Source organism: Platalea leucorodia (genome assembly GCF_965183815.1).
Source record: "Platalea leucorodia genome assembly, chromosome: 13".
Classification (NCBI taxonomy): domain Eukaryota; kingdom Metazoa; phylum Chordata; class Aves; order Pelecaniformes; family Threskiornithidae; genus Platalea; species Platalea leucorodia.
Window position 1 is genome coordinate 13,437,600 of NC_138835.1, and position 20,786 is coordinate 13,458,385.

Sequence of the window (20,786 nt, forward strand, 5' to 3'; positions counted from 1 at the left end):
CCAAAAGCTAAACATGCAGTACAGAGCACCAGAAATACACCTGCTCAGATTTTCATGCTAATAATCAAAAGCGCATCCCTGATAATATTCTTTTACAGTTCTGCTCCAAATTCTGTGGTTTATATCACACCTTCTTCTGAAACCCATCGCAGTTAATCGTGTTTAAGAGTAGGTTGCCCTCAAGGAGAGGGTGCTTTATTAAACCTTCACTAGACAAAACCAAAATACTTTTAAGATCTCTTCAGAAACTTTCCCTGCTTAAAAACACAAACAAAACAAACCCCACCATCCATTGATGTTTGTCCAAGACCCCTATGACAACAATGAAACTTCAAGATGCATGAAGTTACATACCTCCAAAACACTGACAAAACAAAACAATATAAAAACCCCAAAGTGCATCTTTAGGAAACAGCATCCCCTCAGGTAGACTAATCTTTTACTGTACCAAGAAAAATAAATCCAAGAGGAGAAAAGATTTAGAGAGAAAAATACATTAGCAAATACAGATAAATTTGTTTTTAATAAAGGAGTTAATTTTCTTTCAATCCTATATAAAACAATAGCAATTAAAAACTTCATTTTTGAAAGTAAAATATTTACATATGAACAAGTAACTGTGCAAAATTTACATGAAAAAAAATGGAAAGACAGGATTTCCTAAAAGACAAAATAAAAGGGGTGTAACAGTTGTCAGGTGTTGATAAAAATACTGATCAGCATTCAGTTTACACGCAAGAGAGTTAAATTCTACCATGAGAGTTCACACAAAGAAAGCCAAAGTATTTACAGTCATAAAAGTACTATCAATAGACAATTTAATACAATAACCTCTGAAAATATAAAGAACCAATTAGTATATTTGTAATAAAAAAATAGGTACAAAGAAGGGACTTTGCTCTGGACATCTTTAAAGTAGGCCCACAGCTTGCATACAGTCTTTTAGCAAAATAATTATAGTTTACATAGCCATTTTTATGTTATGTGCCAAAAATTATGTACAATTACTGACAAAATACACCAACCATTTTTCAACACTTGATTCACACTGAGAAACAGTCTTTTGATGATTCCTCTCAACTTTGATTTTATTTAATCTAAGCTTTCACTTTAGCTAAAAAACACAGTGCAAGTAAAATATATTTATGCTGAAAAGGTTTCTCTTTTTTTCCTTTTTTTTTTTTCCTTTTTTAACTTTACAGCTTTACAAACTATAGCAAATAAAATGCATTTTTACAGATGCTGCTAAAACATTCAGAAGTAACCCTCCTTTATGGGATTTCAGGGCCTCTAATAAGCAATAATGTGATTAAAATTGAGGTTATGTTTAAAATTAACTGTATATCCCTCTAGATTTTGAACATTTTGGGGAAAGATAAATATTCTTAAAAAAATCAGTTTGCTTTGCTAACTGACTGTTTAAAAAAAAGCTAAATGAAATGAGGTCATCTGCTGTAGACATATGCCTATATAATTGATTTAGTTGAATAAAACGGAACTAAAATGCACAATTAATGTCGAAACTGCTACAGGGCTGACAAAGGGTAGCTAGTTATTTGCTAAACGATTCCATCAGTCTTTATATATGGCTTGTTTGGCAAGAAGGCCACTCAATCAAGAGATGAGTTAAAATTTAATTGTCCTTTTATAGTATCCACAGGCCTTGTAAGTATCCTCACTGTTACAGAAATGTATTTCTCTTATACCGAAGAGTTTATTTATAAACAGGAATATAAAACTGTTCCATGTAAAGAGGTGGTTGTTTTTTAAACAATATCCCATTTGCTTGTTACAAAAAGGCGTAATTTGCAAATATATAAAAAATGTCCTCAGGCGTCTCTCCGTCAAAAATACCTTGATCTTTTCCATTTTACTTAAGGAATGCTTTATATAGCAATAGTGAATGGCTTGTCTCTCGCTCATTTTCTAAACAAAATATGAGGTCCCTGAGGTTCACCCGCGTTATCCTTTGTCGCGTAAACTGTCTGGTTGTTCCAACTCCAGAGCTGCCTGGGACTGCTGCGCTTGAACCAGATCCCTGGAAATGAGAAGAACAGATAAATCAGAACATGCCAATGCCCCCAGGTATTCCAAAACTTTTCAGAGAAAACATGCTAGGCAAGAACTACGTGACTATGTGCAGGAAGCTATCAAACAGCATGCTGTATGATACCAGATGAGAGATTACTTTTTAATTTATTTGTAAATAATAGTTGAACAATCAAAAGTTTTCAGTGACATTTACACAAAAACCCCAAAGCACTGCTCTTATCTTTCGGAAGGCACTAATGACAGGCAATCCCAACAACCAAAACAAACAGAAGACACCGTATTCTTCACAACGTCGGCATACAGATCCCAAGGGGAGCCCTAGAGTTCTTGAAGAACTGGGGAGCAGTCCTATCCCCCTGGACCGTAAGGTCTTCAATAACATCCTAGATCCCCCCTGATCTTCACGGTAGGGTGCCATGACCTCTCCTTTTGGTGACAACAGCTGTAATCAAGCTCAGGATTATATTAAGTAGCAGCTATCCTAGACACAGTGAGACTTTCTTTAATGATCTCTGAATTCTTCATCATTCAGCAACACTTATCCCTCTGGAACACACTAGTAGTTTTCCACACAAACAGGCATGATAAACAAGTGGTATATTATTATATTTGTCACTTCAAAAAAAAAAAAAAACAGGAGGAAAAAAAGAATCATTCAATGTCTTTAGAGATGCTCGGATCTTCAGCTGTTTAGATGTACGCTGCCTGGTGAGTGAGTTATAAAGCAAGCCTGCTGGGGCTAACTCGAATGCATTTTCACTTGCAGAAAACACAGCTCTGATAGGATACATAAGATTAACGCAACTTTTCCACGATTGTTATGCTTCCTCTTACACAAGCAAAGAAATTCTGGAGCGCTTTAAAGTCATCAGCCATCAGAATCGGCAGGAACACCACCCAGTAACACCAGTGGTGCCTCTTCCAGCGAGGACTGGGATTTGATGGCATCCTGCGCACACGCCCCAGGAACACCTTGTCGGGAGGCAGAGGGGCGCAGCGCGGCCCGAGGCGGGCAGAGGGGCGCGGCCCCGCCGGGGCGGGAGCAGCCGCGCTGCGCCGCAGCGGGGCCCCGCCGCCAGCAGATGGCACGCACAGACCGAGAAGCCAGCTTTCCCCTCGCATTCTGAAGCCGGAATCTTGTTGGCAGCTGCTTATACCTTGCTCTTTGTGTATCTGTGTAAATAACGAAGGTGTTCTGAGCCACTGGGAACAGGCTATATTTCCGTAGCTTATCTATGGATTCTTTTTTCCCTCTAATTTCATTTACTGGAATAACATTTTCTTTTCTTTTTTAATGGACTTCAATACTTAGTGACACCAGAACTTCCAAACACGCTGCACTAGCAAGTAAAGATTTATGTGCCCGAGAGTTTGGAGAATTTTAAAAGACTGTTCTAAATAAGAATACCCCAGACTTGAGAAAAGCCAAAATTTAGAGTCATGCAAAAGCCAAGTGAATGAGCTGCTGAGGTTCACACTAATGCAGTCTGCTCTCCATGTAAAAGTAGCACATTTATGATCCGTGTACGTTATTAAGAAACCAATCTAAACTTGCGCTGGAAATCAGCATCTCTGGGCTAGAAGTACACTGTGTTCAGTGCAGGCGTTCTTGCTTCACCACGCTGCTAACAGCGAAGTCAGACTCTTGTTTCTCAAGCGAGTGACCTGTTGGACCAGCAAGCACCAAATCACTGAAATGCTGTAGTCAGAACAGTTGAAAGGCTGGATTTCCAAAGGGATGTTTTAAGGCAGTTGCACTTAGGTGTGTAATTTCCATCAACTTCAACGGAAATCAGAATGATGCAGGAGAGCATTGGATGCTAACTAAATTTTGTCAAATACATACACATGACTACTAACAAGACAACAGAAAGAATGGTTGCAAGCGGTTTTAATTTTTGGCTTTTAAATATTCTTTAGTAGGTTAAATATTCTTTAGTAGGTTAAATATTCTTTAGTAGGAGCTCAAGCCTGATTTTATTATGTAGACGATACTACTTTAAATGCAAAAGTAACATTTCAGGAGTCTTTAAAGACACAAAACTTTGCTCCTCCTGTGGGCATGGAATAAGTTCAGAAGCTTTTTGTTCACTTTCAGTAAAACCACGTGGACATAAAACCGACAGCAATCCGTTTTGTTAAATTTTGAAACAAAACAGCACAATTACTACTTAGAAGTGATTTTACATATAATTAAGATGCAGCATTCCTAGACATCAAAAGCTTACATTTACAAATCTGTGTCTAAGTAATGACAAACCTTATTTTCCACACTTCTTGTAATATGCCTTAACTACAAACTGCATACAAATGGTGACAAGTGGAGCTCAATTTAAAAATGTCAAGTGACACAGCAGCAAAAGCACAGCTGTGAGTCTATCAGATCAAAAGCAGCTGGTTCTTAATTAAACAGACAAAAAGATTAGATTTCCAGGGAACCTGTAGTTAATTGGTTAACCAGTAAGTGATTAATCTAGGATAACTAAATTAGTCAGATTTAGATGAAATAAACAAAAGTGTTCACAGTAGATGTAAAATACATTCCATAACCTAAGTGACATTAACAGACTATTAACGTTGCACAGTTGAGCATGCATAAGCAAGCAATGCCAACATTAACGCTGCATGAGATACTCCAGCATATTCCTCAGAGACGACTTCATTTATACACACATCTATCTTTGTAAAGTGCCATTTTGCAATTTTTATAACTTTAAACCACATTTATAAACCTTTAATACAGTAATTTGTTAACTTATATAAAAATAAGTCTTATTATCAGTAACAGGCATTTTAGTACATTTCAAAACTCAAAATTACTTTAAAAGATGCTCAAGGGGCTTGATTTTTTATAAATAACATTTACCAGTATTCAGATTGTTCTCTAACATTTTATATCAAGCACACGTAAATTATTGCTTCTAGCAAGTCAGTATAAAACAAGGTGAATTCTTTTGAAACAAGAGGCTTCTCTACAGTATAAATGCTTTAGCACTAAAAATTTGGAATGCTCAGGGAGTAATAAACAGAATTATTAAACTATTACTACCCTGTCACTTGCTATCAGACACAAAACTCTGCAGGGAAAAATCCTCACATTATGAAGAGAGCTTTTGGCCCTGTAAATGACAAGTTTCAAGAAGATTTTGTTCTTTTTAAACACTAGAGAAATCCCACATTGAATGTCTTCCATGCAGAAAGCAATTTTATACCATTTCACATTTATTAACTTGTTTAGAAATACAGCAGATAGTCTACCGACCTACCCGAATTTAAATTAACATTAAACTAAGCAGATACTGAGCATACTGATACGCAGTCTGCAGAGAAATTTTTAAAGGGCCAGATGAAACAGTAGAATATACAAAAGAGATGCAAGAACATCATAATCAGATGGAAGTGGTCAAACTGATCCACTGTAGAGATACTAAAACTAAGGCCAATCAACCACTTAAGAAAGAAATCAGGCAAGTTCCTATAACCTGAAGCTCCTGCTGTCAAACTTAGCAGTGATTCAATTCTACACTGCACCCACCTCAGTAGCATTACTCTGCACTCTTTAGTTAGATTGGCTACAGCCCCAACAATCTCTTCCCAAAACTATGGAGGTCCAAAAAAGCAGAGACTTGAGAGAACAGCGCTGGCTTTTCCCACATTCCTCCAGTTCCTCAAATCAAGGAACAACTCCTCGAATTTTATTTCCTGTGCCGCTACACAGATGCTAAAATTGATCCTGGCCTGGGAGCAAGAAAATCTGAACACAAAATACACTTCTGCCGCTCAGAAATCTTCCACAAACTAGGAAAAAAGCTCTGAACAGAAAGGTTTTTACAGGGGCTGATGCAGCAAAACCAAAGATTACAGTTACACTGTACCTCTGTCCCTGATCCAGATCCCGGTGAATCTACTTTCCTTTTCTTCCTGGGACCGATCGCAGCTAATGCAGTCAAGTTGGCATCCCTCTGTCTCATCTGTGCTAGCTCTTGTTGCTGCATCTGCATTTGCCAGAACAAGTACAGTTAATTATTTTTCTTTCCATTTCCAAAATAAAAGTTTGTGTTAAGGTGAACACTTACCTCCTTGGCCTTCTGTTTCAACCTAAGCTGTTCTGGATCTTCTTGTCGAGATCGAGACTATGTTGATAAAGGATGAACACGGAACGGTTGGTGAAAAAGAAAGAAGAATTAATTCACTTGCAAGAGCAGTTAAAAGATTGTAAGTTTTACATAGCATATGAAAGTTTTTCTTGAACTTCAGCAGGAAGTGGAGAATACCTACCACTCCCAGAGAGGGCAACAGGGGAAAGTCATTTTTAGAAATTAAAAGCAGTTTTCAATTTCTTAGTTTCAAGTGTCTATTTTTGAAAAAGCATCCCCTTTTTCAGCTTTGTTAAAAATAGCACAGGAATAGCTAAGCATTTATGCCTTAAAACCGTTACAAGACACAAATTACACAGATCTGTGAACTGAAATATACACACTTTGCATATGAAAAAAGGAATCAGACCTATACTTTTTGGAAAAATTCCTCTCCTTGCTGTGTAACTACGCACTTCCTAAGAACAGACCTTTCTGCTGCGCCTACACATACAAGTCAGACTCACATTTGAGCAATCTACAGCTAACTGACCAACAGACCATTTACATTAGCAATTGCCCATTTCACTTCGGCACCTACAATTACCTGTACTTATCATACTTTTAGAAGTAACAGAACACACAATTCCAGCAAACTTTATTGTCTAATACTATTAGCACACATTTGCCAATTAATTTTTTTTTGCTACATATATCAATTCTCTTAGGTTCTTGTTTTTTACAAGAAGTCAAAAACCAGAGAACAGGAAGAACTTCAAGACAGTCTTTCATCCATACTCTCACATATGGCCAGACTAAATTATACTCAAACAGATCCTGACTGTTGTTAATCCCATACATTCTTTAGACCAACAACAAGATAAATTATTGTAATTCAATGCTCAAGTACCCTTAAAATGTTAAGCTTTTCCTAATGATTAGCCTATGTCTTCCCTGCTGCACTTTAGGCACAGCAAACATAGGGAATTATATGACTTACGTCTCACCCCAGTCTCCTCTCTTCTGAAGCAAATGGACTTACTCTTTAATCTTACTTCATAGGTCGCATTTTCTAGACCTTTACATTGCTTTCCTTCTGAAGTCTACTTCATGTAGAGCTCAAAAACTGGATAGAGTATTCCAGCTGAGGTTTACCAGGAACCAACTGAAATGAAGGTGTTAGTTCACAACTTACATGTGAACATTGCACTAAAAAAATTGGATTTTAACATTATCAACTGATACTGCATCATAAATCCAACAGAAACCTTAGGTTGTTTTGTGAATTATTCCTAGAGCACTCCTGCCTAGTTAGTCATCTATCCTATATTTGGGTCACTGAGTAAAACCACAAAGTCTAATGCTTACATTTGTGCTTACCTCAACTGCTTCCTATTTATTTTATTTCTCCAACTTGTAAAAATCTTTCTGAATTCTATTTCTAGCCTCCAAAATACCTGTAACCTCTCTATTCCATTTAAGAGTACCACCAAGCTATAAAATTCACCTTTTTCACAATGCAAAGTGCAAAAACTAAGTTTTAAGACCTACTTTAATTTGGGAAAATGTAACGAGACTGGCAAAGAAGCTGTCTCACATGCTTTACCATGAAAAGCAGAACAGAGCTCTAGCGAAAGAACATATTCATCAAGCTCCATCTTTGAAGATTAGTCTTCCCCTTCATTGCAAGTGTTTTAGAATGAAAAGAAACTCTGCAGCTTTGACGTCAAAAATGACACTTTGCAAACGTGTGTGAAATCCAAGCACTTGCCTTCGCTGCACGCATTAAAATTTCCCTTTCTTGTTCATCTTTACGCTGCTTTTCTATTTGATCAAGTTGTTCAAAGAACTTGAGCTGTGCCCGAACATCACTTGCTTGTTCGTATCTTTCATCATCCTGAAAACACAGCAAATATGTTTCTCATTACACTTCTTAAAAACAAAGCTGTTAGCTTGTACTGTAGAAGAACATATACATTTAAAGCTCAAATGTTCACTTTGTCCTTTTCAAACAAATAGCAAGTGTATATTTACACCAGTCAAACCAGCTAGAATTCTTAAAAGCATTTTGTTCTATTCCATGAATCATCAGATTTTGACTTCTAAACTAATATCATCACAGCTTTAACCTCACAAACATATTTCACAGAGCTGTGTGGTTTTTTTAAATGCTGTTTAGGCATTTGCATCTATTAAGAACACATATCTGTCAGATAGCAGTCTCTTGAGAATTCAAAGCAGTGCTTTTATCTGCCTATCTGATTGTACAATCACTCACACTCTAAACATTTGACATAATAAAAGGGAGGGCACAGTTTCTCTGCATTTGTTTTAAAAACATTTTGTATATGCAAGCTGAAGACTTCTAGTCATCTGTGTGTATTAATATCTTAAATATAAGATGAATCAGCCAAAGAGAACAAACAACCTCACTTCACAGAATGAAGAACACCTGAACTCATGCATTACGGCCAACATGATAGCCTGCTGAATTTGTGCAATTTTGCCATTTTATTTGTGCAATTAAATCCAGTTACCTTGTAAGAAATATTCTTTTGTTGAGCAGTCTCTGATAATTTTTCCACGAGGTTTTGTACTCTTTGTTGTGTAGCATGTGATACGTAGCTAACTACATCAGGATGGATTTCTGTTATTCCATGTTTTTTACCTATGATCAGGACAGAAGTCAATTGTAAAAAATTATTTTACAATACAACTAAACACGTGGATAATCTCAGGCATGTAAATTTAAATGCTGTTTGCAAAATAAGGCTTTCAGGTATTTCTCAGACAAACATTAAACACGAAATGGCATACATATAAAAATTTACATTAGCTTAACAAAATTTACAATCTATTAATAAATGCTGTATACTACACTATAACAAATAATTGAAGAATGCTTTTTGTTCTACCGTCAATTCTAAACTAGTAAGTAAATATGATAAGTGTTTCAGGACTTTTTAAAAAACAAGTGTGATTATTTTTGTTACGTCTCCTCAGTTTATACAGTCAGAATTTTAACCAGGTCCAGTAATTTTGATGTTAAATTGCCATCATTTTAGAAGGCAACTCTATAGGTTTGCTATCCCTTAGCACTATTCTACTTTCGTAAGCTCAATGATTCCCGACAAGCATCAGAACATACAAAAGGAAACGACTCCAGCAACTTTAAACTATTCAAATCAATTTCTATGGAAAATACCTTCAATTAAACCCAAGAGTGGGGAAGTCTGTTTATTAAAGTTCAAGAAAAATCAACATACCTATTTCTAATATCCTTCTTTGTAAAGGTGCCGGGAAAAGGAAGGTTTCGTCTTTACAGGACCTTGTTAATGTGCCCACCAGCTCAGAGTTTGTTGCCAATATCCGAGCACTTTCTTCTGACAGGTTGACTCCAGCCATTGATGCAACATCATTAATGTCATCATCATCCCTTAAGAAAGGAAAAATTCATCATAACCATAACCTTTAGTACTTATCTGCACATACTGCTACAATACCACAGCTGCATATAATGAATTCCACAATAAACCTGAACATTTTATTTCATTTTTGCATTTTATTTGCTTTTATTATATAATAAAATAAACCTAACATAATTTGATTCCAAAGAGCACTAAAAGTATTTTCACAGTTTCGTACTTCCTAACTGTTTTCTCAAGAGCCTTTCCTACATGTTTCAACACCAGACACATCGCTATCAGAAAACAATAATAAACTGCACTCATCACTGTAAGATAGGCTGTACATCCGAATAACCCGATCGGAGTTGGGAGGAGTGAAGGAATGAATTCTATTTGCTTGTCCAGGCAGGAATTGTTTGTGAGGTTTGATATTTATCCTTAATGCTAGCTAAATGCTAAAACCAGTCTGGCACAAGTATGTCCACAGCTGTTTGTTAAAGTGTTTATTAAAGTAGTAAACCTCCCACAGAAAATACACCTCTAGTTCTTGCAAGTTTACCCAGCCTGATTCAGGACCACTGGAGCACACAGGAAGGTCCCCACCAAGTTCAGCAGGCTGCCCAGGCAGCACAATCACAAATAAGCATACGGTTCCTCACCTAAAAGAGCCTCCCCCAGGTTCTTTCAGTTTATTCTTCTGAGCAGCAGCTACTTGTGTCGAAACAGTGGCAATAGCTTTGTTTCCAGGTAATACTGCTGGTTTTACCACAGGTACTGCAAGAAGACAGACAAGATTTGTACTCCATCAAACTCGTATGAGAGTTCAGATTTACAAGCCGGTCACAGGTAGTAATGGCAATAGGTCTGGTGCAAAGACTTTATTTACCTCGGTAGTTTCTGTCAGCATTTCACCCACCTAAAACAGGATCCTCCCACACAAATCCAGTACCCAAACGATTTCTCTGACTGTAAATGCTGCCCTGACATATGTGTATCTCCAGCCACTATGGCACTATGCACTGAAGATACAACAGCCATCATACAGCTACGGGGCACTTAAGACCTGACGTTTATAAACCAGACTTCAGTTAATGCTATCAAATATAGCATATACCAAGTATCTTGACCTCTTACCTGTCTGAAGTTGATTCAGTTGAATTTGAGGAGTAGTGAGCATAATACGACTATGCGGCTGCCGCAATGCTACCATTGGTGTCTGTGTCAACGTTACCTGTGGAGGCCTTATCAATGCCCCTGCTTTTTGAGACTGTTGGATAACCTGCAAATAATAAGAAAAAAAAGAACTGAAAATAATCTGAGAAATAACTAAGGCTAAGAATCAGGTGGGAAGAACAAACCCTAGCAATCAACTTGTAAATTGTGATCTTAACACATCTGTTCATTGATGTAGAATCAGCACATTTTAAGGTATTTAGAAGTTTCTTTAGATAAATTATACCTTACAGGAAAACTAATATTCCACTTACTGTGCTACAAAAACCAACCAAACAAAAAAATCCCACACCAGACTTGGAGAAGAGTAGCTGGAAAGCTGCCTGGCCAAAAAGGACCTGGGGGTGTTGGCGATAGCTGGCTGAATATGAGCTGGCAGTGTGCCCAGGTGGCCAAGAAGGCCAATAGCATCCTGGCTTGTATCAGGAATAGCGTGGCCAGCAGTATTAGGGAAGCGATTGTACCCCCGTACTGGGAACTAGTGAGGCCGCACCTTGAATCCTGTGTTCAATTTTGGGCCCCTCGCCACAAGAAGGACATTGAGGTGCTGGAGCACATCCAAAGAAGGGCAATGAAGCTGGGGAAGGGTCTGGAGCACAAGCCTTACAAGAAGCAGCTGAAGGAACTGGGGTTGTTTAGCTTGGAGAAAAGGAGGCTGAGGGGAGAGACCTTATCGCTCTCTACAACTACCTGAAAGGAGGTTGTGGTGATGTGGTGGTCGGGCTCTTCTCCCAAGTAACAAGCGACAGGACAAAAGGAAACGGCCTCAAGCTGCACTGGGGGGAGCGGGGCTAGATTGGATATTAGGAAAAATTTCTTCTTGAAAAGGGTAGTCAGGCCCTGGCCCAGGCTGCCCAGGGAAGTGGCTGAGTCCCCATCCCTGGAGGTATTTAAAAGACGAGTAGATGTGGTGCTTAGTGGTGGACTTGGCAGTGCTAGGTTAACAGTTGGACTTGATGATTTTAAAGTTCTTTTCCAACCTAAATGATTCTATGATTCTAAAAAAGAAATCAGTAACCTATTTCTATTAAAAAAAAAAAAAAACACAAACAAACAAACAAAAAAACCCAAACCAAACATCTATAAACACAAAGGTCCAATTAAAATTTTCTACACGTGGTTTCTACATGAAAGATACAGAGGCAAACTGGATCTGCCTGAACAAACTCTAGAACTAAAAATAATAGAGACAGGATAGAGATAATCCAGCGGGTTCTACATATGCTGTTTTCATCCAGAACCACCATAAGCTGCAGCTGCGCAGCTTTGTACTATTGGATTGTTAGGTTAGACTGAGTCTCAGGCAACTGTAGCCATACTGCTTCTGAACATGAACTCATATAAGTAGGGTTACATCTCAAAGCTACAGACGGAGCCATTTATGCAAACTCATCTTCTGGCCTCAACTAGTTTTCAAAAAGTTACTTTCAAACTACTGTAGAGAAATCTACCAACTCTGCCTATTTTGCAAGCTCCATTTCTATAACTCTGCAAGTCTTTCTTCTGCTCCTTTTGCTACTATTTTATATATTTAAGTTAAAGGCCAAATTATTTTCTTGTAAATCCAGCACTAATTAGTCAATGTTGAGTTTTTAGTCCTTCCCTAGGTTCCTAACCTCTTTCTCTAATACCTAAGTTATAAAGGCAGTTAAGACCAATATCATCACTAGTTTTTCCCTCAAGGTAAATGAAAAATATTTGTGGATTGACAAAAGAGATCTCTCCTTTACATTTTATATGAAAATTTCTGGACAGAGCAGCTCAGGTGAATGCTAAATGTTCTACAGGGAATGCTGAAGTACTAAGTAGCAAAAAGCCCCTAGTAATTTAATAATGTATATGAATGTATACACATCGTAGAAAAATCTTACACTTGGACACTGCTTCGGTACAAGAAGAGGAAGAAAAGGTGCTGCACATTATACTGTTCTTATTTGGTTTATGTGCAAGCCTAAGAAAATTATTCTCTCTCCTCTTTTGGGGTAATCTGTTGTTAGACTTATGAAATGGGGAATGAAAGATCCTCCAGAACACTGCTCTCTCATGGATATGCAGTGATTGAGACAATCTGCCAGTATTTCATGCTAAAATAGGAAATAATATAGTACCCTAATCAAGAATTGATTTTAAATTATACCTTTTTTTTTCTTGGTAGCTAGTTTCTCTAAAGTAGTCAAGGATCTCTGATGGAGCTAAACCACCAATTAAGAAAAGTCACTGTATTATCAAAAAAACCCCTGTGCAGTAACAGATGATACACTTCAGCTTACGTACCAGTGGTGTAGACTGCCCTTGTTTACTAACACCAACTTGTGTCGGCTGAGTTAGGCTGATTACAGGTTGTTGGAGAGTACTCGTTACAGTTGCAGTCGCCTTCCCTGCTGTGCGCTGAACTGAGGAGCTTAGAAGCACCGCCGCAGATGGAATCGTTGCTATCGTTGCTTGCGTCGTTGGCTGCTGCTGTTGACTTTGTTGAATGAAAGCCGCAGAGTCTGGTGTTAACTGTCTCAAGGCAGGTAAACTCCTCTGAAAAGAGGAAACAAAAGAATTTGCTTGAGCATTTTAATCCTAGATCACATAAGAAAACATTAATTGTAAAAAGCAATGCATTTCATTTCAGTCCACTGTATCAGTCTGCGTGCACTTGAGAAAACATGATAGTGACGCACACAGAAATATCACGCTACTTCATATTTAAAACCAGACAGAGTGACAGTACCTTTAGTTGCGGAAGCTTGGATATCATGGGCATCTAGGTTATGCAAGCCTATCTGGAACCCCTGGTATGTATTTAACAATCCAAGCCCATGCTGCTTTCCTCGATTGTGTTCCTACATATATACCAAGCTATAACATGTGATGGCTTAAAAGACGTACCAGAACACCAGTGAAGATTTCAGAACAGCTCAACAGAGACCATAGTGTTTTACAGGATTCTTACATTAGTTGTTTTCTTATGGTAACAATTTTTGTCCTCATGAACAGCTCAAGGTTGAAAAACCATTTAAGAACCCAGAAATGTCAACACACACCTACAACGATATCCCTTAATCATACACTAGTCAAGCAGAATTATACTCTTACCATACAGTGATGTTGTACTTTCTCTGATTATCAGATGATAAGTATTTCGGAATAAACATTATTTTGAGATGTGTCCAATTACTATAAAATTGGATTGGGACAATATAAAATTGGACAAATGGGATTTATTATTGAGAGATGACAAATTTCCTGTTTATCCATACAAACAGGTATACAGCACAGATAAAAGAGTATGAGTTTGTTCAGAAGGCAGAGTTTTCTATAACATTCAATCCCTTGTTTTCTTTCCAAGACTAAAAAGAGGATAAAAAGAACAATTCATCGGTTTGGTGCTATGGTAAGAAACTGTTTTTAAGTCACAGAAAGAAAACTTTTCAGATTTCTCAAAAGAGCTACAACATGACACTATGGTAAAAATTACATTATTGACTGTGCCAAAGAATCATACCAACAAACTCTTGGAACCAAGAGGCAGAAATATTTTTTAAGGGAGCAAAAGTCTACCCAGACACCATTTAAAAACTTCCATTTACACCTTTTTGTAATTCCATTTAGAGTGGTAAAAGATGTGCTTGCCGTCATTGCTGCTGATGCATAAGCACAGAAATATATAAGGACTAGTGAACACAGGTTACCTTCAGGAAAGGCACAAGGTAAGGTTGAGGTGAAGAATTAAGTTCTCTGTACAGCCTACTGGTAAAGTCTTCTGCTTCAATTTTTCCATCCTTCAAAACAGAAAATCCAAATGAACTTGTAGAAATTAACTTTTACAGATATTCAACACCAAAAAAAAAATTAAGACTTAACAATTTACTGAAAAGAAGTGTTTTTATCATCCCTCACTATTTTTAGTTATCAATAGCTTTATGGTAGAAACTAATTTTACTACACATTTCGACTAGTAAGACCTACAGTCCCATCTCTTGGTTTTTTTCAGTCAATTTTAAGAAACATCTTCAGTTGTTCTCACCATTACAGGAATGTCCTACCTATAGATCAAAGAGCCAGGTGGAACCTGCACGAATACTTCATGTGACCTGCAATCAGCCACCTATCAATTGCCCAGAACAGCCGGGCAGCCCCATCTCTGGTGTTCGCTTCTCCAAAGGTACTACAGTTCCTCCATTTCAAGTAACTAAAGCTGCGCCCATCGTATGTTCAAAAGGCAGGTGTCTCTCACAAAACTAAATGTATATCCCTCATGGGAAGATACACTTTGAATTTTGGTCTTGCGACAACCTCTGGTTATCACGTGATAACATCTGGAATACACAGCTCTAACTTAACTTAAAGGTTGCTAACAACTAGGCTAAGCAATACTAGTACTCATTCTATAAATATTAAGTATGTCAAGCTTTTACATTAGCTTCAGATAACCTTACTTTTTTTTTGCAAAAACTTATTTCCTACACTCAGCTACTGCACTAGCTGTAGTGTCTTCCCTCAAGTATATAATTCACCTTTTTATTCACTGTTTTATCAATTAAAAAAATGTAGAATTTAAAGCCACCATTTACATTACTCACCCTTCAATTTAACTCACATTCTCATGCATGAATATGAGCACTAGTGTCTCATTTACAAGCTTAAAGGAGAATTTATGCATATATTTTAATTCAGAAGAAGCAAAGTTTCAACTTGATTTATCTCTGATTTTATCACCTCCCTCCTCTCCAAAAACTCCCCTCAGTTCTGAGTCTAAATTTGCCCAGGTACTGTTTCTTACAACTTTTAATGAACTTTTCTTACCAGCAGGTTCTGTACCAATTCCTTCACGTTAGCTGCAGTCTCGGAAGACTGTTTTCCAGATGATGCCAGTTTTATTAATGTGGACAGAAAGTTTTTGCATTTCTTCACATTTTCCATAGTTTCCTGTTACGGGAAGAGGAAGGGTAGAAGGGAAACAGTCAGAGAAGGGAAGATAAACTCTTCTTAAAACATGATCTGACCATATACTCTGACAAGTGAAGCCTTTCTTTAGTTCATCACTGCAGAATATTATTTATAGATTCATGTCCTTCAACGCTTAAGACATAATCAGCCTGAAATTATTATTCTGCTTCATATTACATATGTATTGTACATTTTTGTTATCAAAATCTAATAAATTATGATTCTTAATGAAGTTAGGAAACACAAAGTATTTTAAGAATGGAATATTGTGTATGGGAAAATACGCATTTTAGCAGGACAACAAACAGAAAAGCTCCTCCTTCCCAGTGCATAGCATAATGCACAGATTCTCCCTATTGTGCAGTCCTGAAAACATGCATCTTGGATGAGTCGGTGCCAACGTCTTATCCTTTCTCATACTGATTCTACTCTGCAGTGCTGAACAATTCATTTTTCTATAAGTTAGTTAATATGTTTTAAAAAAAAGGAGCGCTTTACAAACTATTACAGAAATCAAAATTGATACTTTGACAGCCATCAAAATTCAAGTGACCTGCGTTCACACTTTGTATGTTTTACGGTTCTACTAAGAGTTTACCTTTTCAAGACCAATAGTTCACAGAACTCCTGCATTTTTACTACTCTCCACTCTGATCTGTGTGTGTGTGTGTGTATATATATGTACATACATGCACACACACATGTATATGTGAATGGACAAAAAAATTCTAAATTCACTCAGTATCTTACTGTGGCAGCAGTGGAGGTTGCCGTTGTTCCTTGCACTGTTCTCTGAGGAGTTCCAGTTTGTACAGCTGTTGCTGTCCCCAACGTAGTTGTTTGTGCAGTACCACCCAGAACAATCTGAGGCTGCAGAGAATACAAACATAACATTATTTTACTTGGAACATACCGAAACATGTTTTCCTGAACCATCAAACAGAGACTGAGCCACAGGACAGTAGAACATCTTTCACAGCTACTATAAAAAGAAGTTACTAATGTGCCATCTGTTGCAGTGGAAAGAGCGAGCCACCAGATGGCACAAAACACTACACATTCGAAACTGAAATCCTAAAAGTTGATTAAGAATTGCACGATTCTTGGTGACTGAATAAAATGGCAAAATAATGCCATAAACATACCCTCATACACTGTGGTTTTGAAACACAATTAACATGAGTGCTAAATTTCTGTGAATGCAATAACTTTTTTTGCCTGTTCCCTTAAATGCCACTTTCAAAGGGAGGAATTTCTAAAAAGGCACAACAGCCACAAAAGCTCAGGTCTTATCTAGGTTTTTTTGATGAACAATGGGACGAAACATTTTTCTAGTTTTGTAGACAAGCTGGTATACCACCAAAGTATGAATATAACCTTTAAAGAATCAACATTGTAAAAAAGAACTTTTCACATACACAGTTCATTCATGGACATCCAACACAGTCTAATTACTAATGACAACCCAATCACAGAGACAGCCATTCTTACCAAGCTAAAGCTAGCTCTCAGAATTTTAACAAATCATTTGTAAACTTGCTCTTTATATAAAAATGCACAAGAAAAGAGGCTCCAGTGCTGCTAAAGCTAACTTTCACTGGTATTTTGGGAGACAGAAAAGGAGACAAGGATTTAATTTGCTTCATTTTTTGAAATCGCGATAAATTAAGTCCATGGTATGTTCATTACAGCAAAAAATATGCAGATGGAATGATTTTTTTTTTTTTTTTTTTGTCCAGTAAAACAGCAGTGCAAATTAAGGAGACTCAGTTAGGTAAATTAACTCTTAGATCTGGAAAGATCACTGGCATAGGCAAAGGCTCTCGGAGGGGAAAAAGGTTAACTGGATGCACAGCAAAACCTGCATGTTTTAAATTAAAACTCTCTAATCCTGTCTACTCAAAGGATGAAGAGAGCACAATGAAACAGATTAGGAGACAGCAATCATATTGTATCGCTGTTGCCTGGAAGTCATGTGGAGAATTCACACTTTTGCACTGTGTTTTAAACTCACCCTACCACCCCTGTAAAAAAAAAAAATCTACAAGAAAGCCTATCATTAATACAGGCCAGGCTATTAGAAGAGAGCCCACATACTAAGACACCATGAGTTATCCTTGAGTTATCAGAATCTCCCTAAGTACACAGACCAAAGCAGAGACTCATGTAACAGGGAGAAGGCTTGAGGAAGAAAAGGCTACCAGTGCAGTCTTTTTTTGTAACTCTAAATTTTGCTGCAGAATTCAGAGGACTACAGATCCATCACAGGAATAACATCACAGCTCCAAATCCAAAGGGAATTGGTGTCATTTTCTTGAGGCAGAAAGCATAAATGCATTTTATTTTAGTCAGTTCTGTGATTATACAAACTAGTAACAGGATACCTTTAAATATATATGCATATAGGTATAATATGAAACAATAATATACTTAAAAAAATTGTACATATACATCCAAAATATAAAGCAATTTGAGATCTGCAAATGTTTTAGAAAGGATAAGCCAAAATATATTTCTTCCATGCACTTAGCAATTATATTTCCTGTATTTCTGGCAGTCTCAAGCAGGTTTTCAGCTAATCGGAACTGATGCATCTCATGTATACATTACTTTTCTACAAACTCACTTGCACAACAGGAGGACGCTGTAGCGTTGTTGTGGGTTGCACTGTTGTTTGAGCCTGAGACACTTGCTTGATAATAGTAGTTGGTGTCACCTGTCGTGCAATAATAGGCGTTCCTGGAGCCTGGGGAAGAGGAAAAAACCAAACACATTAGATCCTATATTTAAATATAATCGACTTACCTAGTGTTCTGTCTCCGGATAGTTGCCATTATTATAGATACAAAAGAACACATCTGGACCACTATAAAACTGTGAGAAGGATTTTTAGTCTTAACTTAATGATCTCAGTATACATATACCCATACCCACTTTTTTTCTTTTAGTCTTATAAAGAATAATGATTCCTTGGGGAAAAGAGTTCTACACGTTAACCATATATGGTCTTGAATGGTCTTCTTTATAGCAAACAGTTTTAAACTTAATGCCATTCAGCTAGGTAAAAATATTTTTAATGAGTAACAGCCAAACTGTAACAGAATTAGGAACAAAACGCAATGCCTATGCCATGGGGAGAAGCCTGTATAGCACCAGGTTGATCAGTGGTTTCTTCAAATCACTAACATCATACCTGATTTTCTGGTGTTTTCTTCACAGGGAGAAAAAAAAAAAAAAAAAAAAAAAATCTTAGTTTTTTAACACTACAAATTACTGAACTAACCTGCACTGTCGATATCTGCACTGGAGGAGCACTGGTAGGTGTAGCAGGACGAGGAGTCATAGTATTTTGAGGCTGAGACTGGGCATGTGCCTGTGCTTGCATCTGCGCCAAGGCTTGTTGAGGGATCATCAGCAACTGCCCATTCTCACTACGCACAAGGACCATGCCTGTTAAAAAAAGAAAGTGGTCAAGAAAACCTACATCCTTTTCAAATATGAAAGAACATTTTTTTTCCGAGGTTTTTAATCTAAGTTGGATACATATGGACTAATGTACTGTTGAAGGACTACACAGCTAACAGAAGTGGTTTAGAATAAAAGCGAAATACCCAGCTGCGTTATCACATCTTGTACAGAATACCTTAATTACAGAAATACTCTTTCTCTATCAAAACGCTCAGTATGGTGTGCATCAGAACACACAATGAGTCGTATTTGCCCCAACTGAAAAACTCCATGTGACTAGAGGTTAAAATTAGCAATCATTTAAAAATCCTACCTGCTCTTTACTAAGAAATTTGTTTTACAAAACACTGCAAATAAAACAAAATCTTGCCATTAGGCAAGATTCTTGTTAGTTTTTCTTTAAGGGGGGAAGGGGGGGATATAATCAAACATAGGCTTCACCATCAAGAGGAACACAATTGTCTAAGTTCTAAATTAATTTCCCATAACAAATTTAGTAATGAAAGTGGCTATAAAATCATAATCTTTCTCATGTGTATCTGCAACAGACTGCATTGTGCCATGTTACACCCCAAAAGAAAAATAAAATGGAGAGGGAAATAAGGCAGTCATTCCCTGCTCAGTCACTCAGATCAATACACTTAACCCCACTGGGTAGCTATAGGGAACCAGATTTTAACAGGCAGATTTTCAGACGATAGTCTCTCTTTCTTGAAGGCACAAACAGGATCTGGACAACATGAACTGTTTTTCAAGAGCTCATTCATTCAGCACGCCTCAGTCAGTCCACGAGAGCCTCAGGACCTCATCAGCTCTGAAAAAGCCACCTAAAGAAACAAACTGGGCGCTCAAAATTAGTTAGCCTTTCTGAGCAACAAACTACAGGAGGAAAATTCAGCATGAAAATCAAGAGGCACTACGGAAATCAGAAAGTTTTTCTTAAGCGCCATTCAGTGAATAAGCAGCCTACGCACGCTCCCCAACAATATCTGGAGATCTGGTCTATGCCATCTCAGAGCGTGACTACTTTAAAAGCCTCAAGCTTTTATTTGCTTTTCTATTCGGATGAAGTGCTGAAATGTTTACAGACACGCCTTAAACAGTTTTCTTGGACTGTTTGAAAATCAGTGTTAAACTGCAAAAATCCATATACTGATTTCTACAAAAATTATTTCAAATGAAAAGCAGATTATATTAGTTGACTTGCCCCTAATTTTTTCTTAAATTCTCAACATTAACTCTCTTTTAATGAAGCAGAGTCACACAGACGTTAAACTAGTTTACATCAAAAAGGTGACTTTCCATTGCGACTTATTTAGAAGTGTTAAGGTGGGACCACAATGTGCTATGGACAAGAGTTATGTCTAGAAACAAATATTCTCAAACTGTTTTTCTGTAGGAAAGGGGGAGGGGGAAAGCTTATTTATAAGCTTGCAGACTGTAGAAATAAATACTCTTAGTTTAGCTGTCGAGTCCAAAAAAACATTTTCCAAGCCATCCCAAAAAGAAAGGTCTTTTCTCCTGTAACTTGTGTAGAGAGAAGGCACTTTCATTAAAACAGCAAAACCATACACCACCACAGCTTACAAGAAATTGAAAAACTTCGGTAGTG

General features: G+C 37.3%; 1 protein-coding gene across 1 annotated transcript in view; it reads right to left on the bottom strand.

Annotated features, from left to right (window-relative positions):
• Positions 1-559: 559 nt before the first annotated feature.
• Positions 560-20,786, bottom strand: part of TAF4 (TATA-box binding protein associated factor 4) — a 40,303-nt gene continuing 20,076 nt past the window's right edge. The window contains exons 3-16 of the mRNA XM_082326014.1: positions 18,990-19,156; positions 18,333-18,452; positions 16,457-16,576; positions 15,563-15,685; positions 14,449-14,538; positions 13,043-13,294; positions 10,670-10,814; positions 10,195-10,309; positions 9,395-9,564; positions 8,666-8,796; positions 7,900-8,025; positions 6,129-6,185; positions 5,928-6,047; positions 560-2,038 (exon numbers count right to left, since the gene is read on the bottom strand). Of these exons, the coding sequence (XP_082182140.1) occupies positions 1,871-2,038; positions 5,928-6,047; positions 6,129-6,185; positions 7,900-8,025; positions 8,666-8,796; positions 9,395-9,564; positions 10,195-10,309; positions 10,670-10,814; positions 13,043-13,294; positions 14,449-14,538; positions 15,563-15,685; positions 16,457-16,576; positions 18,333-18,452; positions 18,990-19,156 (1,904 nt within the window). The 3' untranslated portion in view covers positions 560-1,870. The remainder of the gene's footprint in view (positions 2,039-5,927; positions 6,048-6,128; positions 6,186-7,899; positions 8,026-8,665; positions 8,797-9,394; positions 9,565-10,194; positions 10,310-10,669; positions 10,815-13,042; positions 13,295-14,448; positions 14,539-15,562; positions 15,686-16,456; positions 16,577-18,332; positions 18,453-18,989; positions 19,157-20,786) is intronic.